The sequence below is a fragment of the Oenanthe melanoleuca genome, chromosome 2 (genome assembly GCF_029582105.1).
Source record: "Oenanthe melanoleuca isolate GR-GAL-2019-014 chromosome 2, OMel1.0, whole genome shotgun sequence".
Taxonomy (NCBI): domain Eukaryota; kingdom Metazoa; phylum Chordata; class Aves; order Passeriformes; family Muscicapidae; genus Oenanthe; species Oenanthe melanoleuca.
Genome location: NC_079335.1, coordinates 125793414 through 125813661, shown reverse-complemented (window position 1 = coordinate 125813661; position 20248 = coordinate 125793414). Strand labels below are relative to the sequence as shown.

General features: G+C 39.1%; 1 protein-coding gene across 2 annotated transcripts in view; it reads right to left on the bottom strand.

The window, feature by feature from the left end:
* CDK6 (cyclin dependent kinase 6) overlaps nt 1-20248 on the bottom strand; it is a 134100-nt gene that overhangs the window by 37506 nt on the left and 76346 nt on the right. For both annotated transcript variants that reach the window (XM_056483231.1, XM_056483232.1), the window contains exon 5: nt 2742-2851. In XM_056483231.1, coding sequence (XP_056339206.1) covers nt 2742-2851 — 110 coding nt within the window. The remainder of the gene's footprint in view (nt 1-2741; nt 2852-20248) is intronic.

Sequence of the window (20248 nt, the reverse complement as noted above, 5' to 3'; positions counted from 1 at the left end):
CTTTATATAAACTTCAGACGGCGGGAGGAACAGACCTGAAAAGAGTAATTTGTTCAGCTGAATCAGCCAAGACAAGAGAAATGTTCAAATCTACTCTAGGTGTGTCTAGACATAGATAGATTTATTTATTCTTTTTGCATCCAAGTCCTTTATTCACTTCTTTGTATTTTGGATCTAATTCTTAAATACATACTTGGCTTGCATTTATCTTAAATTGTTTTTAGATTAAGGGTGATTTAAACCGAGGTGCCATCCACTTAGAAGACATAGTAACCTGTAACATACAGACTGGACCATTCATACAGAGCTCACTTTTCTCCTGCACTTCTCCAGGCTTAAAGCACCCTCACTGTGTTTGTGACAGCCTACAAAATTCTATTCAAGCAAACTCAAACTGTCTAATGTCTCCTTGACAAAAACAGAATTCTGGTATGTTTTGTGATGCTGTATACTGTTTTATTATGAAATCCATTCCAGTGAAGTCCCTAGGATATAAAAATACCTACAGAAGTCTCAGTATGTTTTCTAAGAAAAAGACCTTTATGTTTTCTAAGAAACAGACCTTTAAGATGTTTAAGAGAAAGCAGAAGAGAGTAGGAAAACAAGGCAAAAAGTACTCAGTAGGAAAGCAAAATGAAAAAGTTATCAATATCAATATCCATGTCTATCATGCAAAGATTTAGATGCATTCTCATACTCTCCTACCAACACCAGTGGAAATACAGATTGGTGATTACCCAAGGGCACTACCATTTCCCAGCAAAACTGCTATGGCATTTTTTCAGACTTTTGGATATACTCCACGGAGTTTGCAAAATTTTATATTTTATTGCTACCAAGGTCACTGTAGCATGGGCTTTCTTTTGCAATCCATCAGAAGAATCCATAAGACAGCACAGATCATGCAGAGAGTATTGCAATGCTAACCCACAGAGCCACCATTCAGGGCTGTTTGCTGTAGCTTTATGGCAAAGAACCTTGAGAACAGTCTTCCAAACCATGCTTGTTCACTGAAGCATGTAGAAGTCATATTGTTTGTGATGAAAGAACATAGTACATACAGACTTGGCAGATTCCTGACCTCTACAGTTTTTGACAGTCTCCCAAATGTAAGACTGAGAATGTCAGACTGACCCCACATCTGGCAAGAAAAATAGAAGTACTGGTTTTATTGAACTCTGGTTCAAATCAGATTCATTTCTGTAAGAAAAAAATACTGATTGTGTAGTATTAATGTAATATTTGCATTTATATATAAAATTTAACTTACTGTGAGGATTTGGAGAGTCAGAAAAGCTCATACACTATTACAAGGAAAAAAAAAAGCTAAACTGGTGGAGTTTGTATATGCAGTATTTCTTATCTGTCAAAATGCTTCAAATTAAATGAGGGAAAAAAAATTTTGTGCATGTAATAAAGTTCTGCATTCATTTTTCGGCCTGTATCACTCTTACTGCAAATGCTAAAATGAAGCTTTTGACTCTGCTATTTGAATCCGATAAACTATACTATTGTGAATATGTGGGTATATGGGCCAAGACTGAATCTTTAAAACATTGCAATTGAGAGTTTAAGTGATATTCCTAAAATCCTCATTCTTTTTTTCTCTAATTTTCTGACTTCATTTCTGAGTCAGAGACTAGAGAGGGTGGAGGATAACTCTACCCAGGCCATTTGACCAGGCAAGAAGCCCAAGAAAAATGATTTTTCCATACAACATTAAAAAGTAGTAATATCCCAAAGTTATTTTACAAGACTTCAATTAGTATTTGAACTCATTGTAAAAATTACATAGCTGTTTCTCAAGGCCCTTACAGCATTGCATCTTCTCGTAAATTGTACTGATTCTGGGGTTTAGGCCACACAGTATGTATTTTTCTTTCACATTTTCTTTCTGTATATCCTTTGGCTTCAACATGAGTGTTACAAAATGCTATACAGTTTCTACATGGAGATCACCCAGGTGATGTCAACATGCAGTTTTTGCCTTCAGCTCAACCAAAATGCAAGTGACTGGGTTAGTATCAAGACAGATTTATCCCGTTAAAATTCTTGAAGGTTTCTTCCTCTCCCCACCCTACAAGGTAAAACCTGCCCATCAGTGGCTTTCTGCTAGCAAAGACCAGAACACGAGAGGGACTCTTGAACTCACAGCTCTCCTGCATCCAGCTGCAATACTCTATAGTGAGATAGTTCTGATTTCATATAATCAGCTAAAAAAAAGACAGTTATCTGGAAGGATGGGATTGACTACATTTAACATATCTGTTACCCTACCCACAGGCTACATAACTCACTCTAGAAAACAACTTTACATTGGCTTCTTAAATCTCAAATATCCCAAGAGCAGACTACAAGCAAATACATGATGCTTCAATGCACAAACTGCAGAGGAAGAAGACTGCTGACCACAGTGCCCTGCATTCCTCAGGGTAAATCCTTTCCACAATCCATCTTTACTCAAATTGATCAATAGCCTCTCTCACCCAGTTTAATCTGAATTTGGATTCAGTTTCAACCAGAATACAACAATGCTCATGCAAGTTTTACCAAGAGCCGAGACTCCCACCAAAAGACTCCAAGATAGCACCAAGTAGGAATTTGCAATGGGCATCTATATTTGCACTGCAAATAAAACATCCTACCAGGCCTTTCCAATATAAACATGATGTATTGTAACAGGCATTACTGCACACTTTTTCAAATGAAAATCATGAAGAAAATAAAACCGTATTTCTTACTTTCGACGGAACATTTCTGCAAATATGCAGCCAACACTCCAAAGATCAACTGCTGTTGCATAACTGGACTGAAGCAAGACTTCAGGAGCTCTATACCACAAAGTAACAACCTGCAAAACAAAAAGGAACAGAAAAGAGAGTGTTTAGCTGCAGAATTACAACCTCCTAAGTGCTGTACGTACAGCTTCCACTTAGATTAATCTGTATTGTAAAAACTCACATATTAGGGCCAAGTGGTTTAGCCAGCACATAGAAAAGGGCCTTGTATGGAAAATCTCAGTATCCACAGCTGCAGTGATGATGACTCAGGATGTGTGACCATTTCTTGTTAAGAATATTGCAATTCAGGGCACAACAAAAACTATAGTTTTGGAGTACAGCACTGGTGTGACAATCACAGCACAACACCACACTACCAGCAACTCCTTGAAGCTTTTGTAGCTTACAGACCCCAAACACTTTCCAGTGGAGATTTGGACTCTCCATTGGGTAAATGTTAGTCAATTGAACAAGGCCTTGGTTTCCTACCTTTTGTGGATATAGATGTAGTCACCAGAGCCAAAGTGAAAGAAAACAAGACAGGGAATACTGTGGGTTTACCCACAGGACATATCAGAACCTACAGCATGCCTGTTCTCAGCCCTTTATGGTTTATGCATTATTTTCTTTAAAAGAAATTGGGTTAACTCAAGTGCATGGGCCAATCAGGGTAAACATGTTTGACCTGCATCAGAAGTCTGAAGAAAATGAAGCGATTTTAACTTTTTTGGCTACATATTAAGTCAAACCTTTCTCAAAGCTGCCCCTTACCAAAGGCATTAGTGCTGTCTACTGTGGTTTCCTTGCACACAAAGGAACACTGAACTATCAGTTTTTAGCTAAGCAACACAGCACAAGGATTCCTGGCAGATTCCTGAGCTTTATAGGTGTGTGACCATCTCTGCCTACGTGCTGCTGGTCAGACCACCAGTAACTTTTCTCACACTGTATGTTCAAATGACACACTGTTTCCCACAGACAGATGCCACGTAAAGCACCTGCTTTTAGGCTGTTCTTGTCCTGGTGGTTATGTCACAACACACTGTAGGGACCTGGTGGGAATTCTACTGGCACTGCTCCATCAATGTACTTTGATAAGTCCTGCTCACTGGACCCACAACAGAGATGGGACAGTTTATATTTATCCTTTTGTATCCCACAAGTAGACCAAATACAGATGAGGCTGACTGTCTCTTCAGGATATTTCCAGAAGAATACAAGGAGCTTCTGCACAGTTCTGTGTGAGCTTCTACCCTGCTAGAATATAATCTTAGAGCCACAGAAGTATTCCACCCTAGAACACTCCATATATAATCCAGCCATAACAACATACAACCATCAGCTAAGTGCCAATATTTTCTTACTCTGTGCTATAATTTAAACCTCTGACTATTGATATGGGGGCTGGCAGGGTCTCTACAATTACTGTTTTTTTCTTCAACAAACATGAAGATGGGAAATGTAACCCTCAGGAGGAGCATGAACCAAACCAAAACTCTGGAAAAAAGAAAATGGAAACAAAGTCAAGTATAAGAATGAAAATAAATTTTAAAATTATGTTAACTAGGATAGTGAGTTCTGAATTTCAAGACCAACACAAAGAAATGTGTAAGAATAGTGGGGGGATTTTATGATAACAGTGTAATTATCTTCTGAAGAAAAATGACAATGGAAGTAATCAGCCGAATTTGCTGGTCAGAGCCAGATGAAACAGGCAAATACAACATTTATTACAATTGTTACACGCCCTGACAGCCTTTGGAACCACCGAATGGCTACTGAAGGGACGTTCATGGGTAATTGCAAGAGTGGTCATATTTGCTGAACAGTTATTTTAAAAACTTTGATGTTTATTTATAAAATTTGTCTATGAAGCAGTTCAATAACACAGTACAAAGCACTGCACTGGCAAGCTACACTTTCAGATACCCACCCTCAGAAACAGATTCCTGTGTGGAAGCTGGTCTTTACTTAGCTCCGTTTATCTTGTTCCTGATTTGGTACCATACCAGTGATGCTTTTATGAAATACTTCTCTCCATAAAAACCAGAAAAGTTTCTTCAGAAATTCACTCCAATGAAAGAAGACATATATAACTGGAGGTCAGGGATTCTCTCTGGAAATGCCGTCTGAATCAGATATAATTCCTCCTAAAACACATTATTTTTCCTAATGCAGATGTCCGTGCTTACTCAGGGGAGCAGTGCTGCTTTCAGCCAGCTGCGGAAGTGTGCAGCACGGTGGCTGCTTCTCCCCTCTGACTCCTTACTGACAAGTTCCCCAAGCATCTGCACCCTGCTATGCTCCATGCATGCACACACAGGGGACCAGGAGATTTCATTTGAGTAATTTGGAAAGTTAAACCTGTAAAAGATATGTTTTCCAAAAGACTAGTAATTAAATTTCAGCTAATGCCTGACTGCATTATAGTCAGAGAAGAAGGAAGTTGAGCTGATTTGATATGCTCTGTCATTCATGTGTCATTATAAAAGCGATCAAATAACCTTTATGGTTTGTAACATGCAAGTCTGTGTTTCAAAATGTCAACCTGAAAGGGATCAAAATGTACTAAATGTCAGCTCGCACACAAGTAACACCACAGATGACTCCTTCTGTGGTCAGGGTCTTCTCCTGAAAAGCACAGGATGATGCATATGATGCAGTGGTTTCAGCAGTTTCACACTCTTTCTTACCATAGAAACCAAGAAAATATTTTTGGACATTCCATTAACATTTGCAGAGAAGTAGAAATGAAAATTATTCTGAACACAGGATACAGTGAGGCTGAACAAGCAGGTCATCACTTCCTCTTTAGCGTGGTTCTGAGTGAAAAAATGCTTTGCTTAGGTATGTCACACTACCAGGGAGACAAGGTCTCCCTGAGCAACAGCACACTTAAAACAGCTGCTTGATTAAGTCCCATTTTTAGGATCAGTACCTGCATCAGTACATCTCACTTAAATTCTGTCTCTCCTGAAAATCTGACACACATGATGATTGCTCTGTATGAAAAGGATTCATGTTCACATGCAGATGAAGATCCTATATTGTGCAAGACTCCAAAATACTTTGGCGCTTGTAGACTTTAGCGACCATGCATTTTAGTCCTCTATCCTAAGAAACTTCTCTCCACTGCCTTCTCCTTGCTTCTGCTCACCCTGGCTGGTCTCTTCAGCTCCTCTCCTACATCAGCCACGTTTCTACCACGTCCCATGAGCTCCTGGCTTCTTTCCACTGCTCTCCTCTGCCTTCCAGTCACACACACAGTGGTCCCCTGACAGCATCACCAAACATGCCTAAATCCCTGCTGCTCCTGTGCAAACACCCAGGTGGACACAGCCTACTGCTCTTGCTGTATCCCACAGGCTCTGCCTTCCCTCATATTCTTCATCAGCTCCTTTGCACTTCCAAGTTCCTCTAGATTTCACACCAAGTCCTCTCCCAACTTCCTCCAAATGCTCCTGGGCAAAATTATCTCCTTTTCCCACTTTAACTTCTTAGTCCACTCTGCATGTCCTGAAGACACCCTGTAACATTTGTATTTAATAGATCCAGCTACATATGCAAAGAACATTCACACATTGGAAGAATTAAGTACTTAAAGATGTAACTAAGTTCCTTCTATGTTTCTACTATCCAGATAAGATTGGATGGTATCAGTAGCTGCAGATCACTACTTCTAACTATTCAAAAGTTAATAGATTTAGGCAGGACTTCATGATAAATAAAATAACATATGTAAATAAATAATGTATGTATATGAGAGGTAGTAGAAAGGAAAAGAACATCTGCAAAAGTTGACTGAGGTTCTGTCTGACTCTCTGAAGAAGGAAATGTTCTCAGTGAGAAGCAAGGGCAAAGCTGCATTTAGAGTCAGATGAAGAAAGAGGAATTCATTTTGAAATAAAGCTTTCTGCCTTACTATGCCTGACAGATGTGGCTATCAGGCATTGCCTAGCCCAAGGAGTTTCAACCCTTCACTTCATGTTACCTGTTCCTGATGAAAAATCAAATTAGTGGGAAGCGTCTACTCACTAGCTACAGAAGATCTAGTCATTGTGACAGTCTCGTATCATTTCCATTTACTTTACAGAACAGATTTTCATTTTTGCATAGCTCCTTAATTTAAACAGATCTCCACAATACACAGCCTTCTCAAATATAGTTGCTGTCTGAATTGCATTCAGTTCAAAGAAGACAAACAGTGGTTTAGGGATGTGGTTGAGTAACACAGACACAAAAGACTACATTTCAGTTTGCCACAGACTTTAAGTACAGACCAGTGCCCAGTTGCACAGCTACACGAACAAAGCAGGGATCAGACTGTAACACAGCAGCTATGTCTGTGCTAGGAAATTAAATGGGACAGGAAATGTTCCTTTGGCACTGAGACCAGAAAGTACAGAGTGGCCTATGTCCATATTATTAAATTCTCAGCCTCCCAAAAAAGGTGACCGCATGCAAACTGCTTATTGGGAATGGTCCTTGGTCCATGCTTAACTGCCAGCACCTAGGAACTGTCTGGGGAAGGGCTGGATGGAATAGCTCATGCCAGGAACCATTCTAATAATTTAACAGTATGGACAATTGAGCTCCAGTACCCACGAATGTTTTCTGGCACTGTTTAATCCACCAGCCAGTGAGTCACGCTGTGGCCCCGGGTCTTCCTTTCACTCCAGAAAGAAGGCATTTTGCTACGCTTCCCTCATCTCCTCTGATTCAGAGGTGCCTCCACAAGAGTGATGGGGTGGGGAGCCATGGCCTACTCCTCATCTCACCCAGCAACTGCTCGTACTTTATCCTAAATGTGTTGCACAGGTCAGATGAACACACACTGCATCCATGGGGAGAATCTGACTGGCCCACGTCTTCCTTTCAGACATCCAAAGCCAGATGAGACTAATCCTATGCTATTTAGTTCTGAAGGGACTTGGAAAAGGACTGTAAAACCTTCCAAAATACTAACTTTCACAGAAATCATGTCACAAAAGAAATTAGCAGGATGCTTAAATTCACATAAAGTACCCTTGAATTCAAGTAAAATTCTTCTTGTAAACATTTTGTTTTTGTGATTGTGGTTTCTTCCATGCTCTTTTTGTATGATTTTGTTAATTATATTGGTGATTAGATGCTGGTTCATCTTGTTAGTTAAAGCATTTAAATCTAATGAAAGATTACTTCTAAATTTATTATGTTCCTTACGATGGTTTTTAAACTCAGGTTTTTTGTTCAGTTCTCACTAACAAGGCTCTCACATGATCTTCAGGACATCCTTCTGACTGCTTTTAATTTATTTTTGTCCTTTCTTTTTGAGTAAAATGAGGGATCATAGCTACAGGATATATGGTACAGTATGCAGACTCAAGCTCTTTAGTGTAGCTTTGTGGTCTTTCAATTTCACAAAAAATCTTTTGCTTCAAACTGTTCATGAGGATTCAAAGTGTAATCTTAGCAAATTCACTATGAACCTGATACTTCATGGCTTGTTCTTCAGGTCTGGGACTGCAAAACAACTTGAAGAATTTTCTTGAAGCTTTGTAAAAAATGTCTTCTCAGCTGTATGACTGAACTTGACACATTTAGCACAGATTAGCTGGGGAGGACAGAATTACAGACAAGCACATTGAAGCTTGGCTTCAATCCCCACTGCAAAGAGAGGCTTTCTGCCTAATCCACCTCCCTCTCACTTGGTAGAAACACAACTGAAAAGACTCCACAGAGAGTGAAAAGAAGAAATGTGATTTCTGAACTGAATATGCTAAAATGGCTTGCTGGTCTGACAGAGTAAATTGTTTAAAATGAAGCCAATGTAATATTAAAAACTGCTTAGGAAAAGAAAGTATTTGTTTAATAATGTTTGGAGTATGGACCAGCAGTCAAGACTGAGCAGGGCAGAAGTGGCAATCCAGAGGGCTGGTGACACTAGTATGACATGACAGCATTTCTGCAGGACCATGGGCTCTACACTTGTCCTGTGTGCTGCTCTGAGTCCTCCTGACAGCCCAAGGTGGCCCCACTTCCCAGCCCTCTTGTGTAACAGATCCACCACCACCCCTCACCATGCCCTGCTCTGCTCCAGCAATGATGGTATTTCCCACTTCCCTGTCAACTTCCATGCCCTCAAGGAACACTCCAAAGACCTCTGGAAGTGGATCACACCTATGGCACATATGGACATGATTTCGTGTGTGTTTTTGGGTGCATGAGTTCCAGGAAATAAGGAAGGAGGCAGTCTGGGGTGTGTGGAGGCAGAAGCAAGGGGAAAAGATGTGAGGAAGGGAGGAGAGACAATGAATGCCCCATTCCACCCTGCAGCACCAGGCACAACAATTCCAGCACAGGCAGAGAACACATTCAAAACCCACCTGTCCCACAGGTGTAATGAGGGCAAAATAGGGGATTCTAGAATGTGCTAAATTTTAGCCTTTGTACAATGCTGTATTTTTCATCTCTGGTTTGGAAAAGGGGTGTGTCTCCCTTGCTGCAAATTGTCTTACTGTGTTTTCCTATCACTATCCTTAGAGCATTCACTGAGCATCATTTTGTATTTATAAAGTAAATCTAGGATCTTAATCTATTTTTTATTCCTAATAATAAATACTTTTTATCTATTTAATCCATTATTATTCCTAACTGTGATAGAGAAGGTAATAGTTGCTACATTATATGATGTGCTTTAGTTTCCAGGGATAGTATCTGCCTGAGCACTTTTACTTGTTTAATATCTTTTTTGAGCAGTGCTTTTTTCACTGTTATTTAACTGTTTTCAGTTCCATCCCAGAGATAGGTATGACTAAAGAGAAATGTTTCTTTCTTAGAAAAAGATTATTATAGTTTGTCTGTTTATAGAAACATTAAAATAGTTTCCCTTTTAAAGCAAGTGTGTATCAAACTACTCTAGTGACTTTTAAAAAGCACTTTACTTCCTGACAAAAGATTTAGCATACAAAACATTAAATCCTTTCTAGTGCTATGGGTCTCATGAAGTGCACATGGTAATACTAATTTTATCCCTTTATTCATATTTGTCTCCATTTTGGGCACAAGCTTGATGAATTGCTTTATGAAAACTGGAATGAATGTTGTTATCATTCCATGAGTTAGATCATCAAGCAAAAGATTATTTATTTATAGAAGACACAAATCCTGATCACATGTACCACCCACTATCGAGTAGAATGGGATCTCCTGTTTTTGTGATTTGAAGGAAACATGGTTTAGCATCTGCTGTAAGATAACATGACAAATAAAGAAGCCATTCATTTCTCAGATGTTCTACACACACAAAACTAACCAGAATTTTCCTTTTTTTATTTCTAGGAAGAACCACATCACTCAGTGTGACAGGTCTGCTGAAGAGCATTTCTAGGTACATCCGTTGTCAGGAGGCATGAACGTGTGTGCGTGTGTGTTTGCACATCGTGTGCTTGCTGAAGACACTTTACCTACATTCAGAGGGTTTTACCTTGAAAGTCTTTGTGCACTAAACATCTTTGTGGAACAGCTACTAGAAAGGAAAAAACTGGCTCTTAACATGAGACAATATTTAAACCACTAGTGATTCAGACCTTACCTCAAAACTCATACAAGGAAATATATTTCTACAAAGCACAGTATTTCACAGAATTCCCTACATAGACAACGTAGAGAACATTTCTGAAAGAGTACCTGAGACTTCAGGTGAAAATGAGCAAAAATAGTATCAGCAACACTACTCTACCTGATCCAGATCCCACAAAAGTCAAGACTTGGCAGGTCTTGTCATGTCTTGAAATCAAACCCATGGTTTTCTATTCTCTGAGCTGCACAACTCAGTTCTTTACAAAAATGGTCAGCTTTGCATGCAGTGAGACTTGTGCTTATTACTGCCAAGTATTTACAGATAGATATACTTAACAATGAGAGTGACAGATTTTAAATAGAAGTAGTCATTCTTCAATCATGCTTCAAGACTCAATAATCAAGTCTGTAGACCAAACCAGCAAATTCTAATAATCTATTTCAGAACTAAAAAAAAACCTGCAAAGGCAAAAAGAAATAAACACCACTGTCTTCTTACACTTCTTGACATCAAGTCAAACACTTATTGTAAGGAAGATGACATTTCCTTCCACAATTCCAAGCTAAACTAAAACTAAAAAACCTTAAAAACACCTAAAAGGTGGCAGCCTTAGATCATGCCTTGGAATACAGACCTTGTTATGGGTCTGGCTGCAGCAATCTGGAATGTTTCCACTTGCTCAGTCACCTGCTGGCATTAACTAGCCCAGGGAACAGTCCTAACTTCTAGAAGCACATCTCAGGCTTTGAGCTCCTCTAAATCTTTAAGCCACAAAATCAACTGATCTGGCAGCCTGCATATTCCCACTGGATGGCATCTACCTCTTATACAGTCTCTCACATCACTTATGCCCTATCCCTGGGAGCAGGAGAACACACAGCTCTAACTTGTGCCAAGGACCAAACTGTGGCTGTCACCATGCCAAGATCCCCCAAAGTTGCTCTAGTGACAGCCTGGCCTTTTCTTGGGTTCATCAGACCAGAGAATCTGAGCCTTCCCACCTACAGCTGGACTTGATAATGATGACCAGCTTTCCACTGCCACCAGAAAAACAAAGTCTGGTTGACAGAAAAAAGTGTTCCCACTTCCTGGGGTGCTGTGTTGGACTCCAGTCTTGAACAGAAAAAGCCAAAATGAAGCAAAGCCACCAGAGACCTCTCTCCCATGGAACTTGGGCCTACTTCTGTCAAGCCATCTTGAACAAAAGGAGGACATGCACAGAAAAGCCACAAAGAATGGATTAAATTGGGCCAGTTCCCTAGGTGAGAGGCTTTACTGTGGACAGCTTGGGAGTCTAGACAGCAGAAACTTGGTGCAAATGAATTCTACAAGATTCTATTTTCATTCAGTTGAGAATTAAACTTAGAAACTAATGCTGTGTCTGAAGGCAAAGTACCAATTTCACTGAGAGCCTGGTATAATAGATAAAAGGTTGGTGGAACAACATCTGTCAGAGATGGTCATGTGAAGCAATAGCTTAGAGTAAAAACTCCTTTATTACAGCAAAGCTCTAAGACAACCCAGGGTCATAAACTAGTCAGTTCTTTCCAGTAGAAGTCTCACTTAGGATGTACCTCACTAGTTCACAAAGTGCAGACTTCAACTGGCTGATCACGGCAACCATCACAGAGCTGGGCCTTCCTACACCTACATAAAGAATTTGAGCAACTCTGAACACTGCAAATCTGTTCCACACTTGAAACTGAATGCACTAGATTTACTATGGCCTTACATAAATACCTGGCTTTAAATTGAAGTAAGCAAAATTGTATATGATACCACAGAGACGAAACTCCTAGGAAATACCTTTCAAGAATTCCTTGAAATTACATCTGGGAAACAAAACCCTCATGAAACATCCTTCTAAAAACAAAGGTGAAAAGAGATTTGTAAATACACACAAAGAAAATAAGAAAAAGTTGAACTTTCCATATACAGATATAATATATGCATAGGTGTATCCATTCATATATAATTAAACACACCACAGTCATTAGAAATCAGGCTTGAAATAAACATCACCAGGACCAAGACCTGCCATAGACATGTAATTTCCAGCCAAAAGCAAGGACTGGAGAGAAAGGTCAAAAACAAGAGGGGTCTTCAGGCTGTCTAAATCTCACATTTAAGTGGGTTTGTGAGCTTAAGACCAATAAAATGCTGGACACAATCCACTGAGGTTTCGAAGCTCTTTTTAGACATCTTCAGTTATCAAATTCTTCTTCTTACTCTGAAAGTGTCTGTGGGTCTTACGTGCAGGTGGTTGCACACATCAGAAAGACCTGTGCTGCAGAAACAAGCAGCTGTGTTGGAGCTAAAGCACTGCTGTGAGTGAAGCCTTTTTGGTAGACAGATACCCTTGGTAAATGGATGTTGTCAAAAGAAGTCCATATGGAGCCCTACCTGGTGAAGCCTGTAACCAAGACTGGTGGTAGAAGCAATATATGTTTGCATCTATGTTAACATCTTGTGCAAATGTTCTTAGGTTAATCTCAAAGTGGAAACTCAGTTGAAGGGGATTTAATTGGCACCTCCTACACCCAAGCACATTCTTTGACCACTATGCTAGGGGTTTTTTGGGTGACAGCTCTTTCCTTGCCTTTGCTGAAGCCAAATCACTATTCTGCCAGGAGCATATGAGTCATGGGGCAAGACTGTGTCTGAAAGCAGCTGAATGCTTAAGAACAATCAGCTGGAAGGGGCAAGGAGCCGAGTTTCTGGATATTGCTCTGGAATGTGTATGCATTTTACATTAAGACAATCACTGGATAAAAATAAAAGCAGGCATTAATTACATTAACCAGGCTGGATTCTACTTTGTATCTAGACAGATTATATTCCACCTCTCTGCTTCTAATGGATGGAACTATTAAAAATTCTAGAAGACAGCACTCTGCTTTCTTCTGTGGAGAAAGAAGCAACATCTATCTCCTTCCTTGCTGCTTGATACACTACTCAGTAGCCAAAACTAGAGTTCACATCACTAAGTGAAGCCCAAGATTTTGAAAGAAACCAAAAGAAAATTTCCTCCACTTATAAATGCTATAGGATTTTCTGAACTGATATTAACACTCTGAAGATTCAGCAGATAACCAGAATGTTACAGCTGATCCAATACTAGACCTCGATAGACATTAATTTCTCAATTTTAACATCAAAGATTGTTTGATTAATTTATGTTATTTTCAAGAAACCACATTACAAGGAAAATTATATATAGATAACATTGTGTTGGATAAACAAGACCTTAATTAGTCTAGATCACTGAAGACTCTACTCCAGAGTGGTGACAGACCTATAAAATATAAAATGTTTTATTTGTGAAAATAATGTTGTGGATCAGACTTCTATAGATAACACTCTCAAAATTGATACAAAGCATCAATTATTTACGCCAAAGAGATAACAGCTTAAGACAATACAAACAGGAATGTTCAAGGTAATAAGTACTTTCATGTTACAAGTTCTCAAGTCTGAGGGCACTGCATCAGGCTAAAGGACAATGAGATAAGAGCAATATTGCTAGTTACTAACAAATGGCAGATAAAAGACCTCTTCTGGATTCTGATTAAGTGACAGCATTCTACACATTCCTGCGAGTTGAGAAAGTTTGCCTGAGAACAGCAGCTATGTTACATGTGAAGCACCACTAAACAAGCGTATCTCTATGTTTTCAAATTCCAGCGTGAGTAATGGCTCTTTCTCCCATCTCTTTAACATGAACAGAAGCTCCCTCTCTCCTTCTGGACACGCAGGAGTAACTTGCCGTGCTTCAATTTCCATTAGGAGACATAAATGTATATGCTGAAAGTAAAGAGAAGTTGTGTAGGACTCCATGGCTGCGAGCCAATGTTTACAATCCCCTGGGTGGGAAATGACGGGTGAAAGGCTCTCCATGGCAGGCTGTAGGAGTCTTTGCTGTTGCCGACAATGACCTTCTGCCTCTATTTTCAAAGTAGCTCCCCTGTTAACTCCTTGAACACTGCGTGCAGAGAGGCCTTAGAGAGGAAACACTTTCCCTGAGAGTTCAAACCCACTTTGAGGCATCTGTGTGACAGACTCCAATTTCAGCAGTAGTTGAGGGAGGGTGGACTAATATGTGTACTCTGCATCTGCTGTTGGAGTGTGGCATTGAGATGCAATTTTAGTAGTCCAGAACTGGGCTTAGCTGTGTTCTGTGTGATACAAAGTGAATGTTCTCAGCTTCAGAGAAGGTACATCAATTTACAGGCTCAGGGTTTTGCCAAACACTGAGCATAATGAGTCTCCAGGACAGAAGGAAAAATTCTATATATAGAGATATGTTTTAATTCTCTCTGGCCAGTCAGTAGCAATATTGTTTGCTGGTACTGGCAACACCTTCTCTAGGGGTCTCCTCTTGAGGAAAGAGGAACAACACTAAAAGCTGAACACAGACTGAACCACAGACTACCACTAGTGCACTGCAGATACATAACAGAGCATCCAGTGTGGAAAGGAGATACACTGCTTTAAAAAGGTTTTGCCCCTCTTCTGCCTGAGAATGTAAAATACATTATTTAGGAGATCTCTTCTTGTGTCACATCCCTTTTGCTGCTCTGTAAATCACTCATGGCTCCTAACAGTTCATAAGTTTATAAGAGTCCTTATAAAAAAGATAACAAAAGACTTACAAAAAAGGCCTTCTAAAATGCTTATTGCAAGATATACTCAACTCTGAAAATAAGAGAATAAATCCAATGAAAACTAATATTCAAGCACTAGCATAGATGCTTTGATGGTCTCAGAGCGACAGTCAAGTGCTCTTGTGAAAACATCAACCTTACTACCAGTTAACCTTGGAATATGTTTTCCCCTCATCTTTGACACTTGTCTAAGCCCGTCCCCACAAAGACGTGCTCTCAGAAAAAAATCGCTGCATGTAAAAAATTCTTTACATATTACCTGAAAGGGAACAAGAGTGTATGCCATCTCCAGAAGACATTCACAGTATTAACAGCCACACAGAGACAGCAGCATCTATCCCCTCCTTGAATTTTTAGAGGAAGTGCTGTAAATAATATCCTCATGTGGTCAGGAAATACTTGTGTAACATCCATGTGTGGCCCCATGGATGCTGAGGAGGAGAGAATACAGAAACAGGACCAGAAGCCAGAGTTCTGCAGCGATACCAAGCCCAAGTATCAGCAGCTCTGAGACTGACATGGATCAACAGCTTCTGGAGCTGTTGCATTGTCTAAGGTTCTACACTTAAAGAGGAACAGGACCTCAGATGTTCTTCTGAGGCAAAAAATGTTTTGCATGAGAAGTCCAATGCTATTAGGTTGTGCCAAGAACCTAATAAAGAATCTCATAAAAAGCTCCAACCTAACTCCAGATCTGCATGTAATTCCCAGCGATTTCAGTCAGAAGCTCTGAGTGGTTAGAGGAAGACATCTGCAGGCAGTGAAATCATTGATATTTAGATTTATGCTTGTTTTTAATTGTTAATACTTTAGAAAACAGTTTCAGGAACAAAAAATTAGAAATACACTATGTTTCCTAAAGAATATACAATTGCAGCTATTAAATACTATTTTTTTTCCAAGGCAAATGGCATCCTGCAAGGAAAAGAACTTTTGATGATAGCAAACATATTTTGATCGGAATATTTTTCTTTTCTGCTAATATGAGGTTTTGTTACTGCTGTTTAAAATCACTAATGACCCTGTGATCAGAAAGTAAATGTTTTCAAGAGCTAACAGTTTTTAGAAGGATACACTCAGGCTCAATTTAGAGCAAATTAGTTTTTGTAATATGAAGCTTTTACAAAACATGGATCTAAATGACCCCTCCTTAAGTTTTTTTATTTACAAAGCATCTTTAAACACCAGATAAACTTTGTTTTGTTTTGGGCTTCTGCATGAAAATCTGAAAATGAAACTTCTTTGAAAAGAAATAGGAACAAGACTAAAATAACCCATGAGCACAATCCAGGAGAATGAAAACAGACGTGAACAGAACAACTAATGAAAAAAAAGTATTATTTTTAGTTAGAGCAAAGGTGTTATTGAGATCAATAAAAGAAGCTTCTAGTGCTTCTTCTGAATAACTGAAGTGTTAGCCTAGCAACATGCCTTGAAATCACTTACATGGAGACTAACAGTATTTCTTAATACAAGTCTGGGGTGTGATCTTCAGGCTGAAAAATAATGTAGAGTACTGGAAATGATGTATCTTAACCATCCCGCCATTCCTATCTGGAGGACCTGGGATGAACAACAGTTGACTGGGAAATGCTGTACACAAGAAATGCTATCTATGTGCTGTACCTCATGTGTCAGGCACAAATGCAATTTTAATCAACTACATCTCAGGCAAATACAAAGTAGATTACATACCACTCCCATAATAAGTGATCTATAAATCAGCTTATTTTTCAAAGTTTGAAAGACTTTCATTGTCCTTTTCTGCAGAAGGAATCACTGCATTAATAAGAAATGAAGCCTATTCTAATTAATCTAACTTCCTGTGAAGTTTTAACTATTTTGTAATGGGTAGCATCTCACTACATGCAAATATATGATTTTTATTTTTTATGAGGAAAAAAGGGCAAATCTGTAATTTGGAAGGTGATTTTGGTATCAGTACATTTACGTTGGCAAGCATGGGCCTGCTCTTGAACTTTGCTGACTTAGGGGACTTAAGACTCATGCCTGCCAGTGATCAAGAGCAAGCTGTACTTATCCCTCCCATAGATCTGACTCTTTTCTTCATCTACTGCTTCTACACCACTTTGACAGCTTGTTTCCAGCTGACATCCCTAACTACGAACAAATTACATATATAGATTTCACTAGGGACTATAATGTGTGGAGAGTCTTTAAAGAGGGTAAGAATCTGTTTCCACATATGACAGGATACACAATGGTTGGTTATAAGGGTATGAAAAAGGCATCCATGCATAGGAAACACCACAATCACTAGTAAAAAACAAGTAATTTTGCATTAAGTGCCACTGGTCATGGAAGATGGTTCAAGTACATCTAAAAATGCTGTATAAACACGAAAACTTAAGCTCATAACAGTAACTTATTTCTCATCAATTGAACCTGTTGTAGCTGCAAACCCTGTCACTGCTGATGGTTCTCCTCTCCATACAAACTGGCAGCCTTCACACCAACTTGCATCTTCTATGGAGAGGTGGCCTAACACCCGCAATCTCTCGTTCTTGTTTCTTTTCTCTGCTGTGTACTAGTAGAGCAAAATGACTTAGGACATTGCATATAGTAAAACAGGAGTACGAAACTTCCTTAGAAAGATGCCAACACCTTAACTATTTATAAAGACAAAGAAAATAGAAAAATGCTATCAAACTCGCATGTTTATGTAGCTTTTTGTTTTTACCCAAGTGTTAATCCTATACTGTGGGCATTTCCCTAAACCAGATAACTGTAAGGTCTGATTTCATTGATGAGTTTAAAAAGGCAGCATTCACTGCTACTGAGGGTCTCCTTCTTGCAGCTGTTGCTGTGATGGGTTGCATTTAATGAAAATTTTCTCCCTCTTCCCTCTGAAAACTTAACACCTATGATTTAACATTTTAAACCCAGCTCCTGTTCAAACACCTCACAACAATAACAATGCATGTGCATTGATGTAGTTTTATTTCTTGTAACAAAATCATTAGATTCATGAAGCAACAACTGAACTGCTCCATACACAGTATATAGTTAAAACTGCAGAACTGAAGCCAAAATATGCACAGCTAAAAGGAATGTTACAGGGGGGCCTCTCTTAGTGAACAAAGCAGGCTCAGTTTGGCTCTTTTTCCCTAGCGCTACCACATCCGCACATCGTTAGTTGGAAAATTCCAGATATATGCTGTAATTTTTTGTGCTTTTTTTTCCCAGTACACTTGAGGCTTTAGTGTCCAGATGCCATTTTCCCCCCCTTATCTGTCCCTGCTAGTTTGGGTCTTTGCCAGTTGTGGTCAACAATTAATACAGCAAAAGAAAAATACAGTACACTCCCTGGCAACTGGCAGAGGCTCACAGGAAATACCAAATAAAAACTTTATTATGTATTGTTTAACTATTTTGTTTGCCTGTGGGCCACCCTGTTGTTGGTGTAATTTAGAAAAGCATGCTCCATCTGGATGATCTGTGCGCAGGCTCATTGTTCCCAGAATCTGTCACGCACAATCACTGCTTCAGCCTGTGGCCCTCTGCAGAAAGAAGCAAAGGCATGGCAGCCCTCCAGCCTGCATTCCTTTTCATTAGACAACTTGTGACCAAATGTTAGAATAGAAGAGTAACCTTTTAATATTCATGTAATTAATTTACTTTCCCCTTTAATTATAAACCTTCACGTGAAAAGAAGAAAATAAAAAGACTTCCCTTCATGATTCTCCTCCCTCCCCCATCCTTTCTATCTGCTTTCTGGGACATGGAAGGTGCTGGTTTCATTACACATAGGTATCAGTACTTCTGTCCATTGGGAAATTCGCATGGCCTGAACATGTTGGCAGGCTTTTGGTTTATGTGTTAATTGGTCTGGTACATGGAATAGATTTTGAATTATAATAAAATGGAAGAAATTAAATTCTTTCCTCTATACGCCCTTGCAGCATCTGCTTCCTTGTCTTAATCAGTGGGGTAATCCATTGAACACAAAGCCATTCTTCTGTATTTGAAAACACAATAGACTTCTAATTGAAGTTCCCTTTCACAGTAAGGTCAGCATATGACTCAAAATACTGTGTCACCTTGGATTTTGGCTGTGCAGGGTTAGATGTATAGGCAATGCTTAGTCAGTTCTGCTTTCCTGGAAAATAGTGGCATTTTTTATGTTAGGTTAGACCAATGTTGAACTACCTAACATGATGTAAAAGTTTGCTCCCTACAATTCAAAAGTGCATTTGCTTGCAAGTGCATCTGATTCTTTAAGGTCCCATCATATGCATTAATTTGAGCACACTGAACTGGGGCCCTAAATTCATCATGGGTAGTTCACCTCTTAGTTGCCACAGCCCATTCAAAGGAATCCAATTGCAGTAGGTTATAATTTGAGTAAATGAAACTAAAGTAGAAACTGCCTGTCTTCAAGGCAGCATTTAAGTTCTTATTGCCTGATTTTGATTGCAGTTTAAATAAGTGATGAGGACATTAAGGATTCACAGCCACTAGGCATATCAAAGAATGGGGGCCCAAACACAGTCAAGTATCCTGTGCAAGATGCAATGGTTTCTATGGCAACTGAGGAACTGTTACTGAACCTCACTCATTTTTTATTTTATTAAATAGGTAAACTGCCATGTTAAGTCTGCAAGTGATGAATATATATGTTAGTGGTTTGATTAGCTCATGTATCAACCCATCAGAGGAATGGAAAGCAGCACAAGAGATTTTCTGCTGTGGTCACTTCACAAAAAATAATGTAACAAGTCAGAATGTTTTAGATGAAGGCAAGACTGAAAAATGAAGAGTCTTCCACTTAGTAATAAAATACCACTTTATTGAGTTGGAACAATTCTGCCTGTTCAGTACCTTTAGCAGGGAACATAACAAAAAAGGTGACATTTTTCATATTAATTACATATTCAGGGCATAATAGTTCACATATTCACTATGAAAGAATTCCAGTTATGTGTCAAATTAAACTGCTTGCATATAAAAAAAATAGCATCTTCTGTCCAGAAGGCAAAGCAGCAACTAGAAATAAAAGTGAATTCAAACACTCCTTGGCCTAAAGCAACAAGAAATTAAAAAAACCCAACCAAGTATAATACAACAAAAAAATCCTTGTCATTGTGCTTAGTATGGCCTAATTTTTCCTGTTAATGCATTGACTGTCTTTTTATGCGTCTTCAATTTCTTTTTGCTCTCTTTTCCAATTCCCTCAGTGTACTCTACAGTCTGCTACAGGTGTGCTATAAAATATACAATTT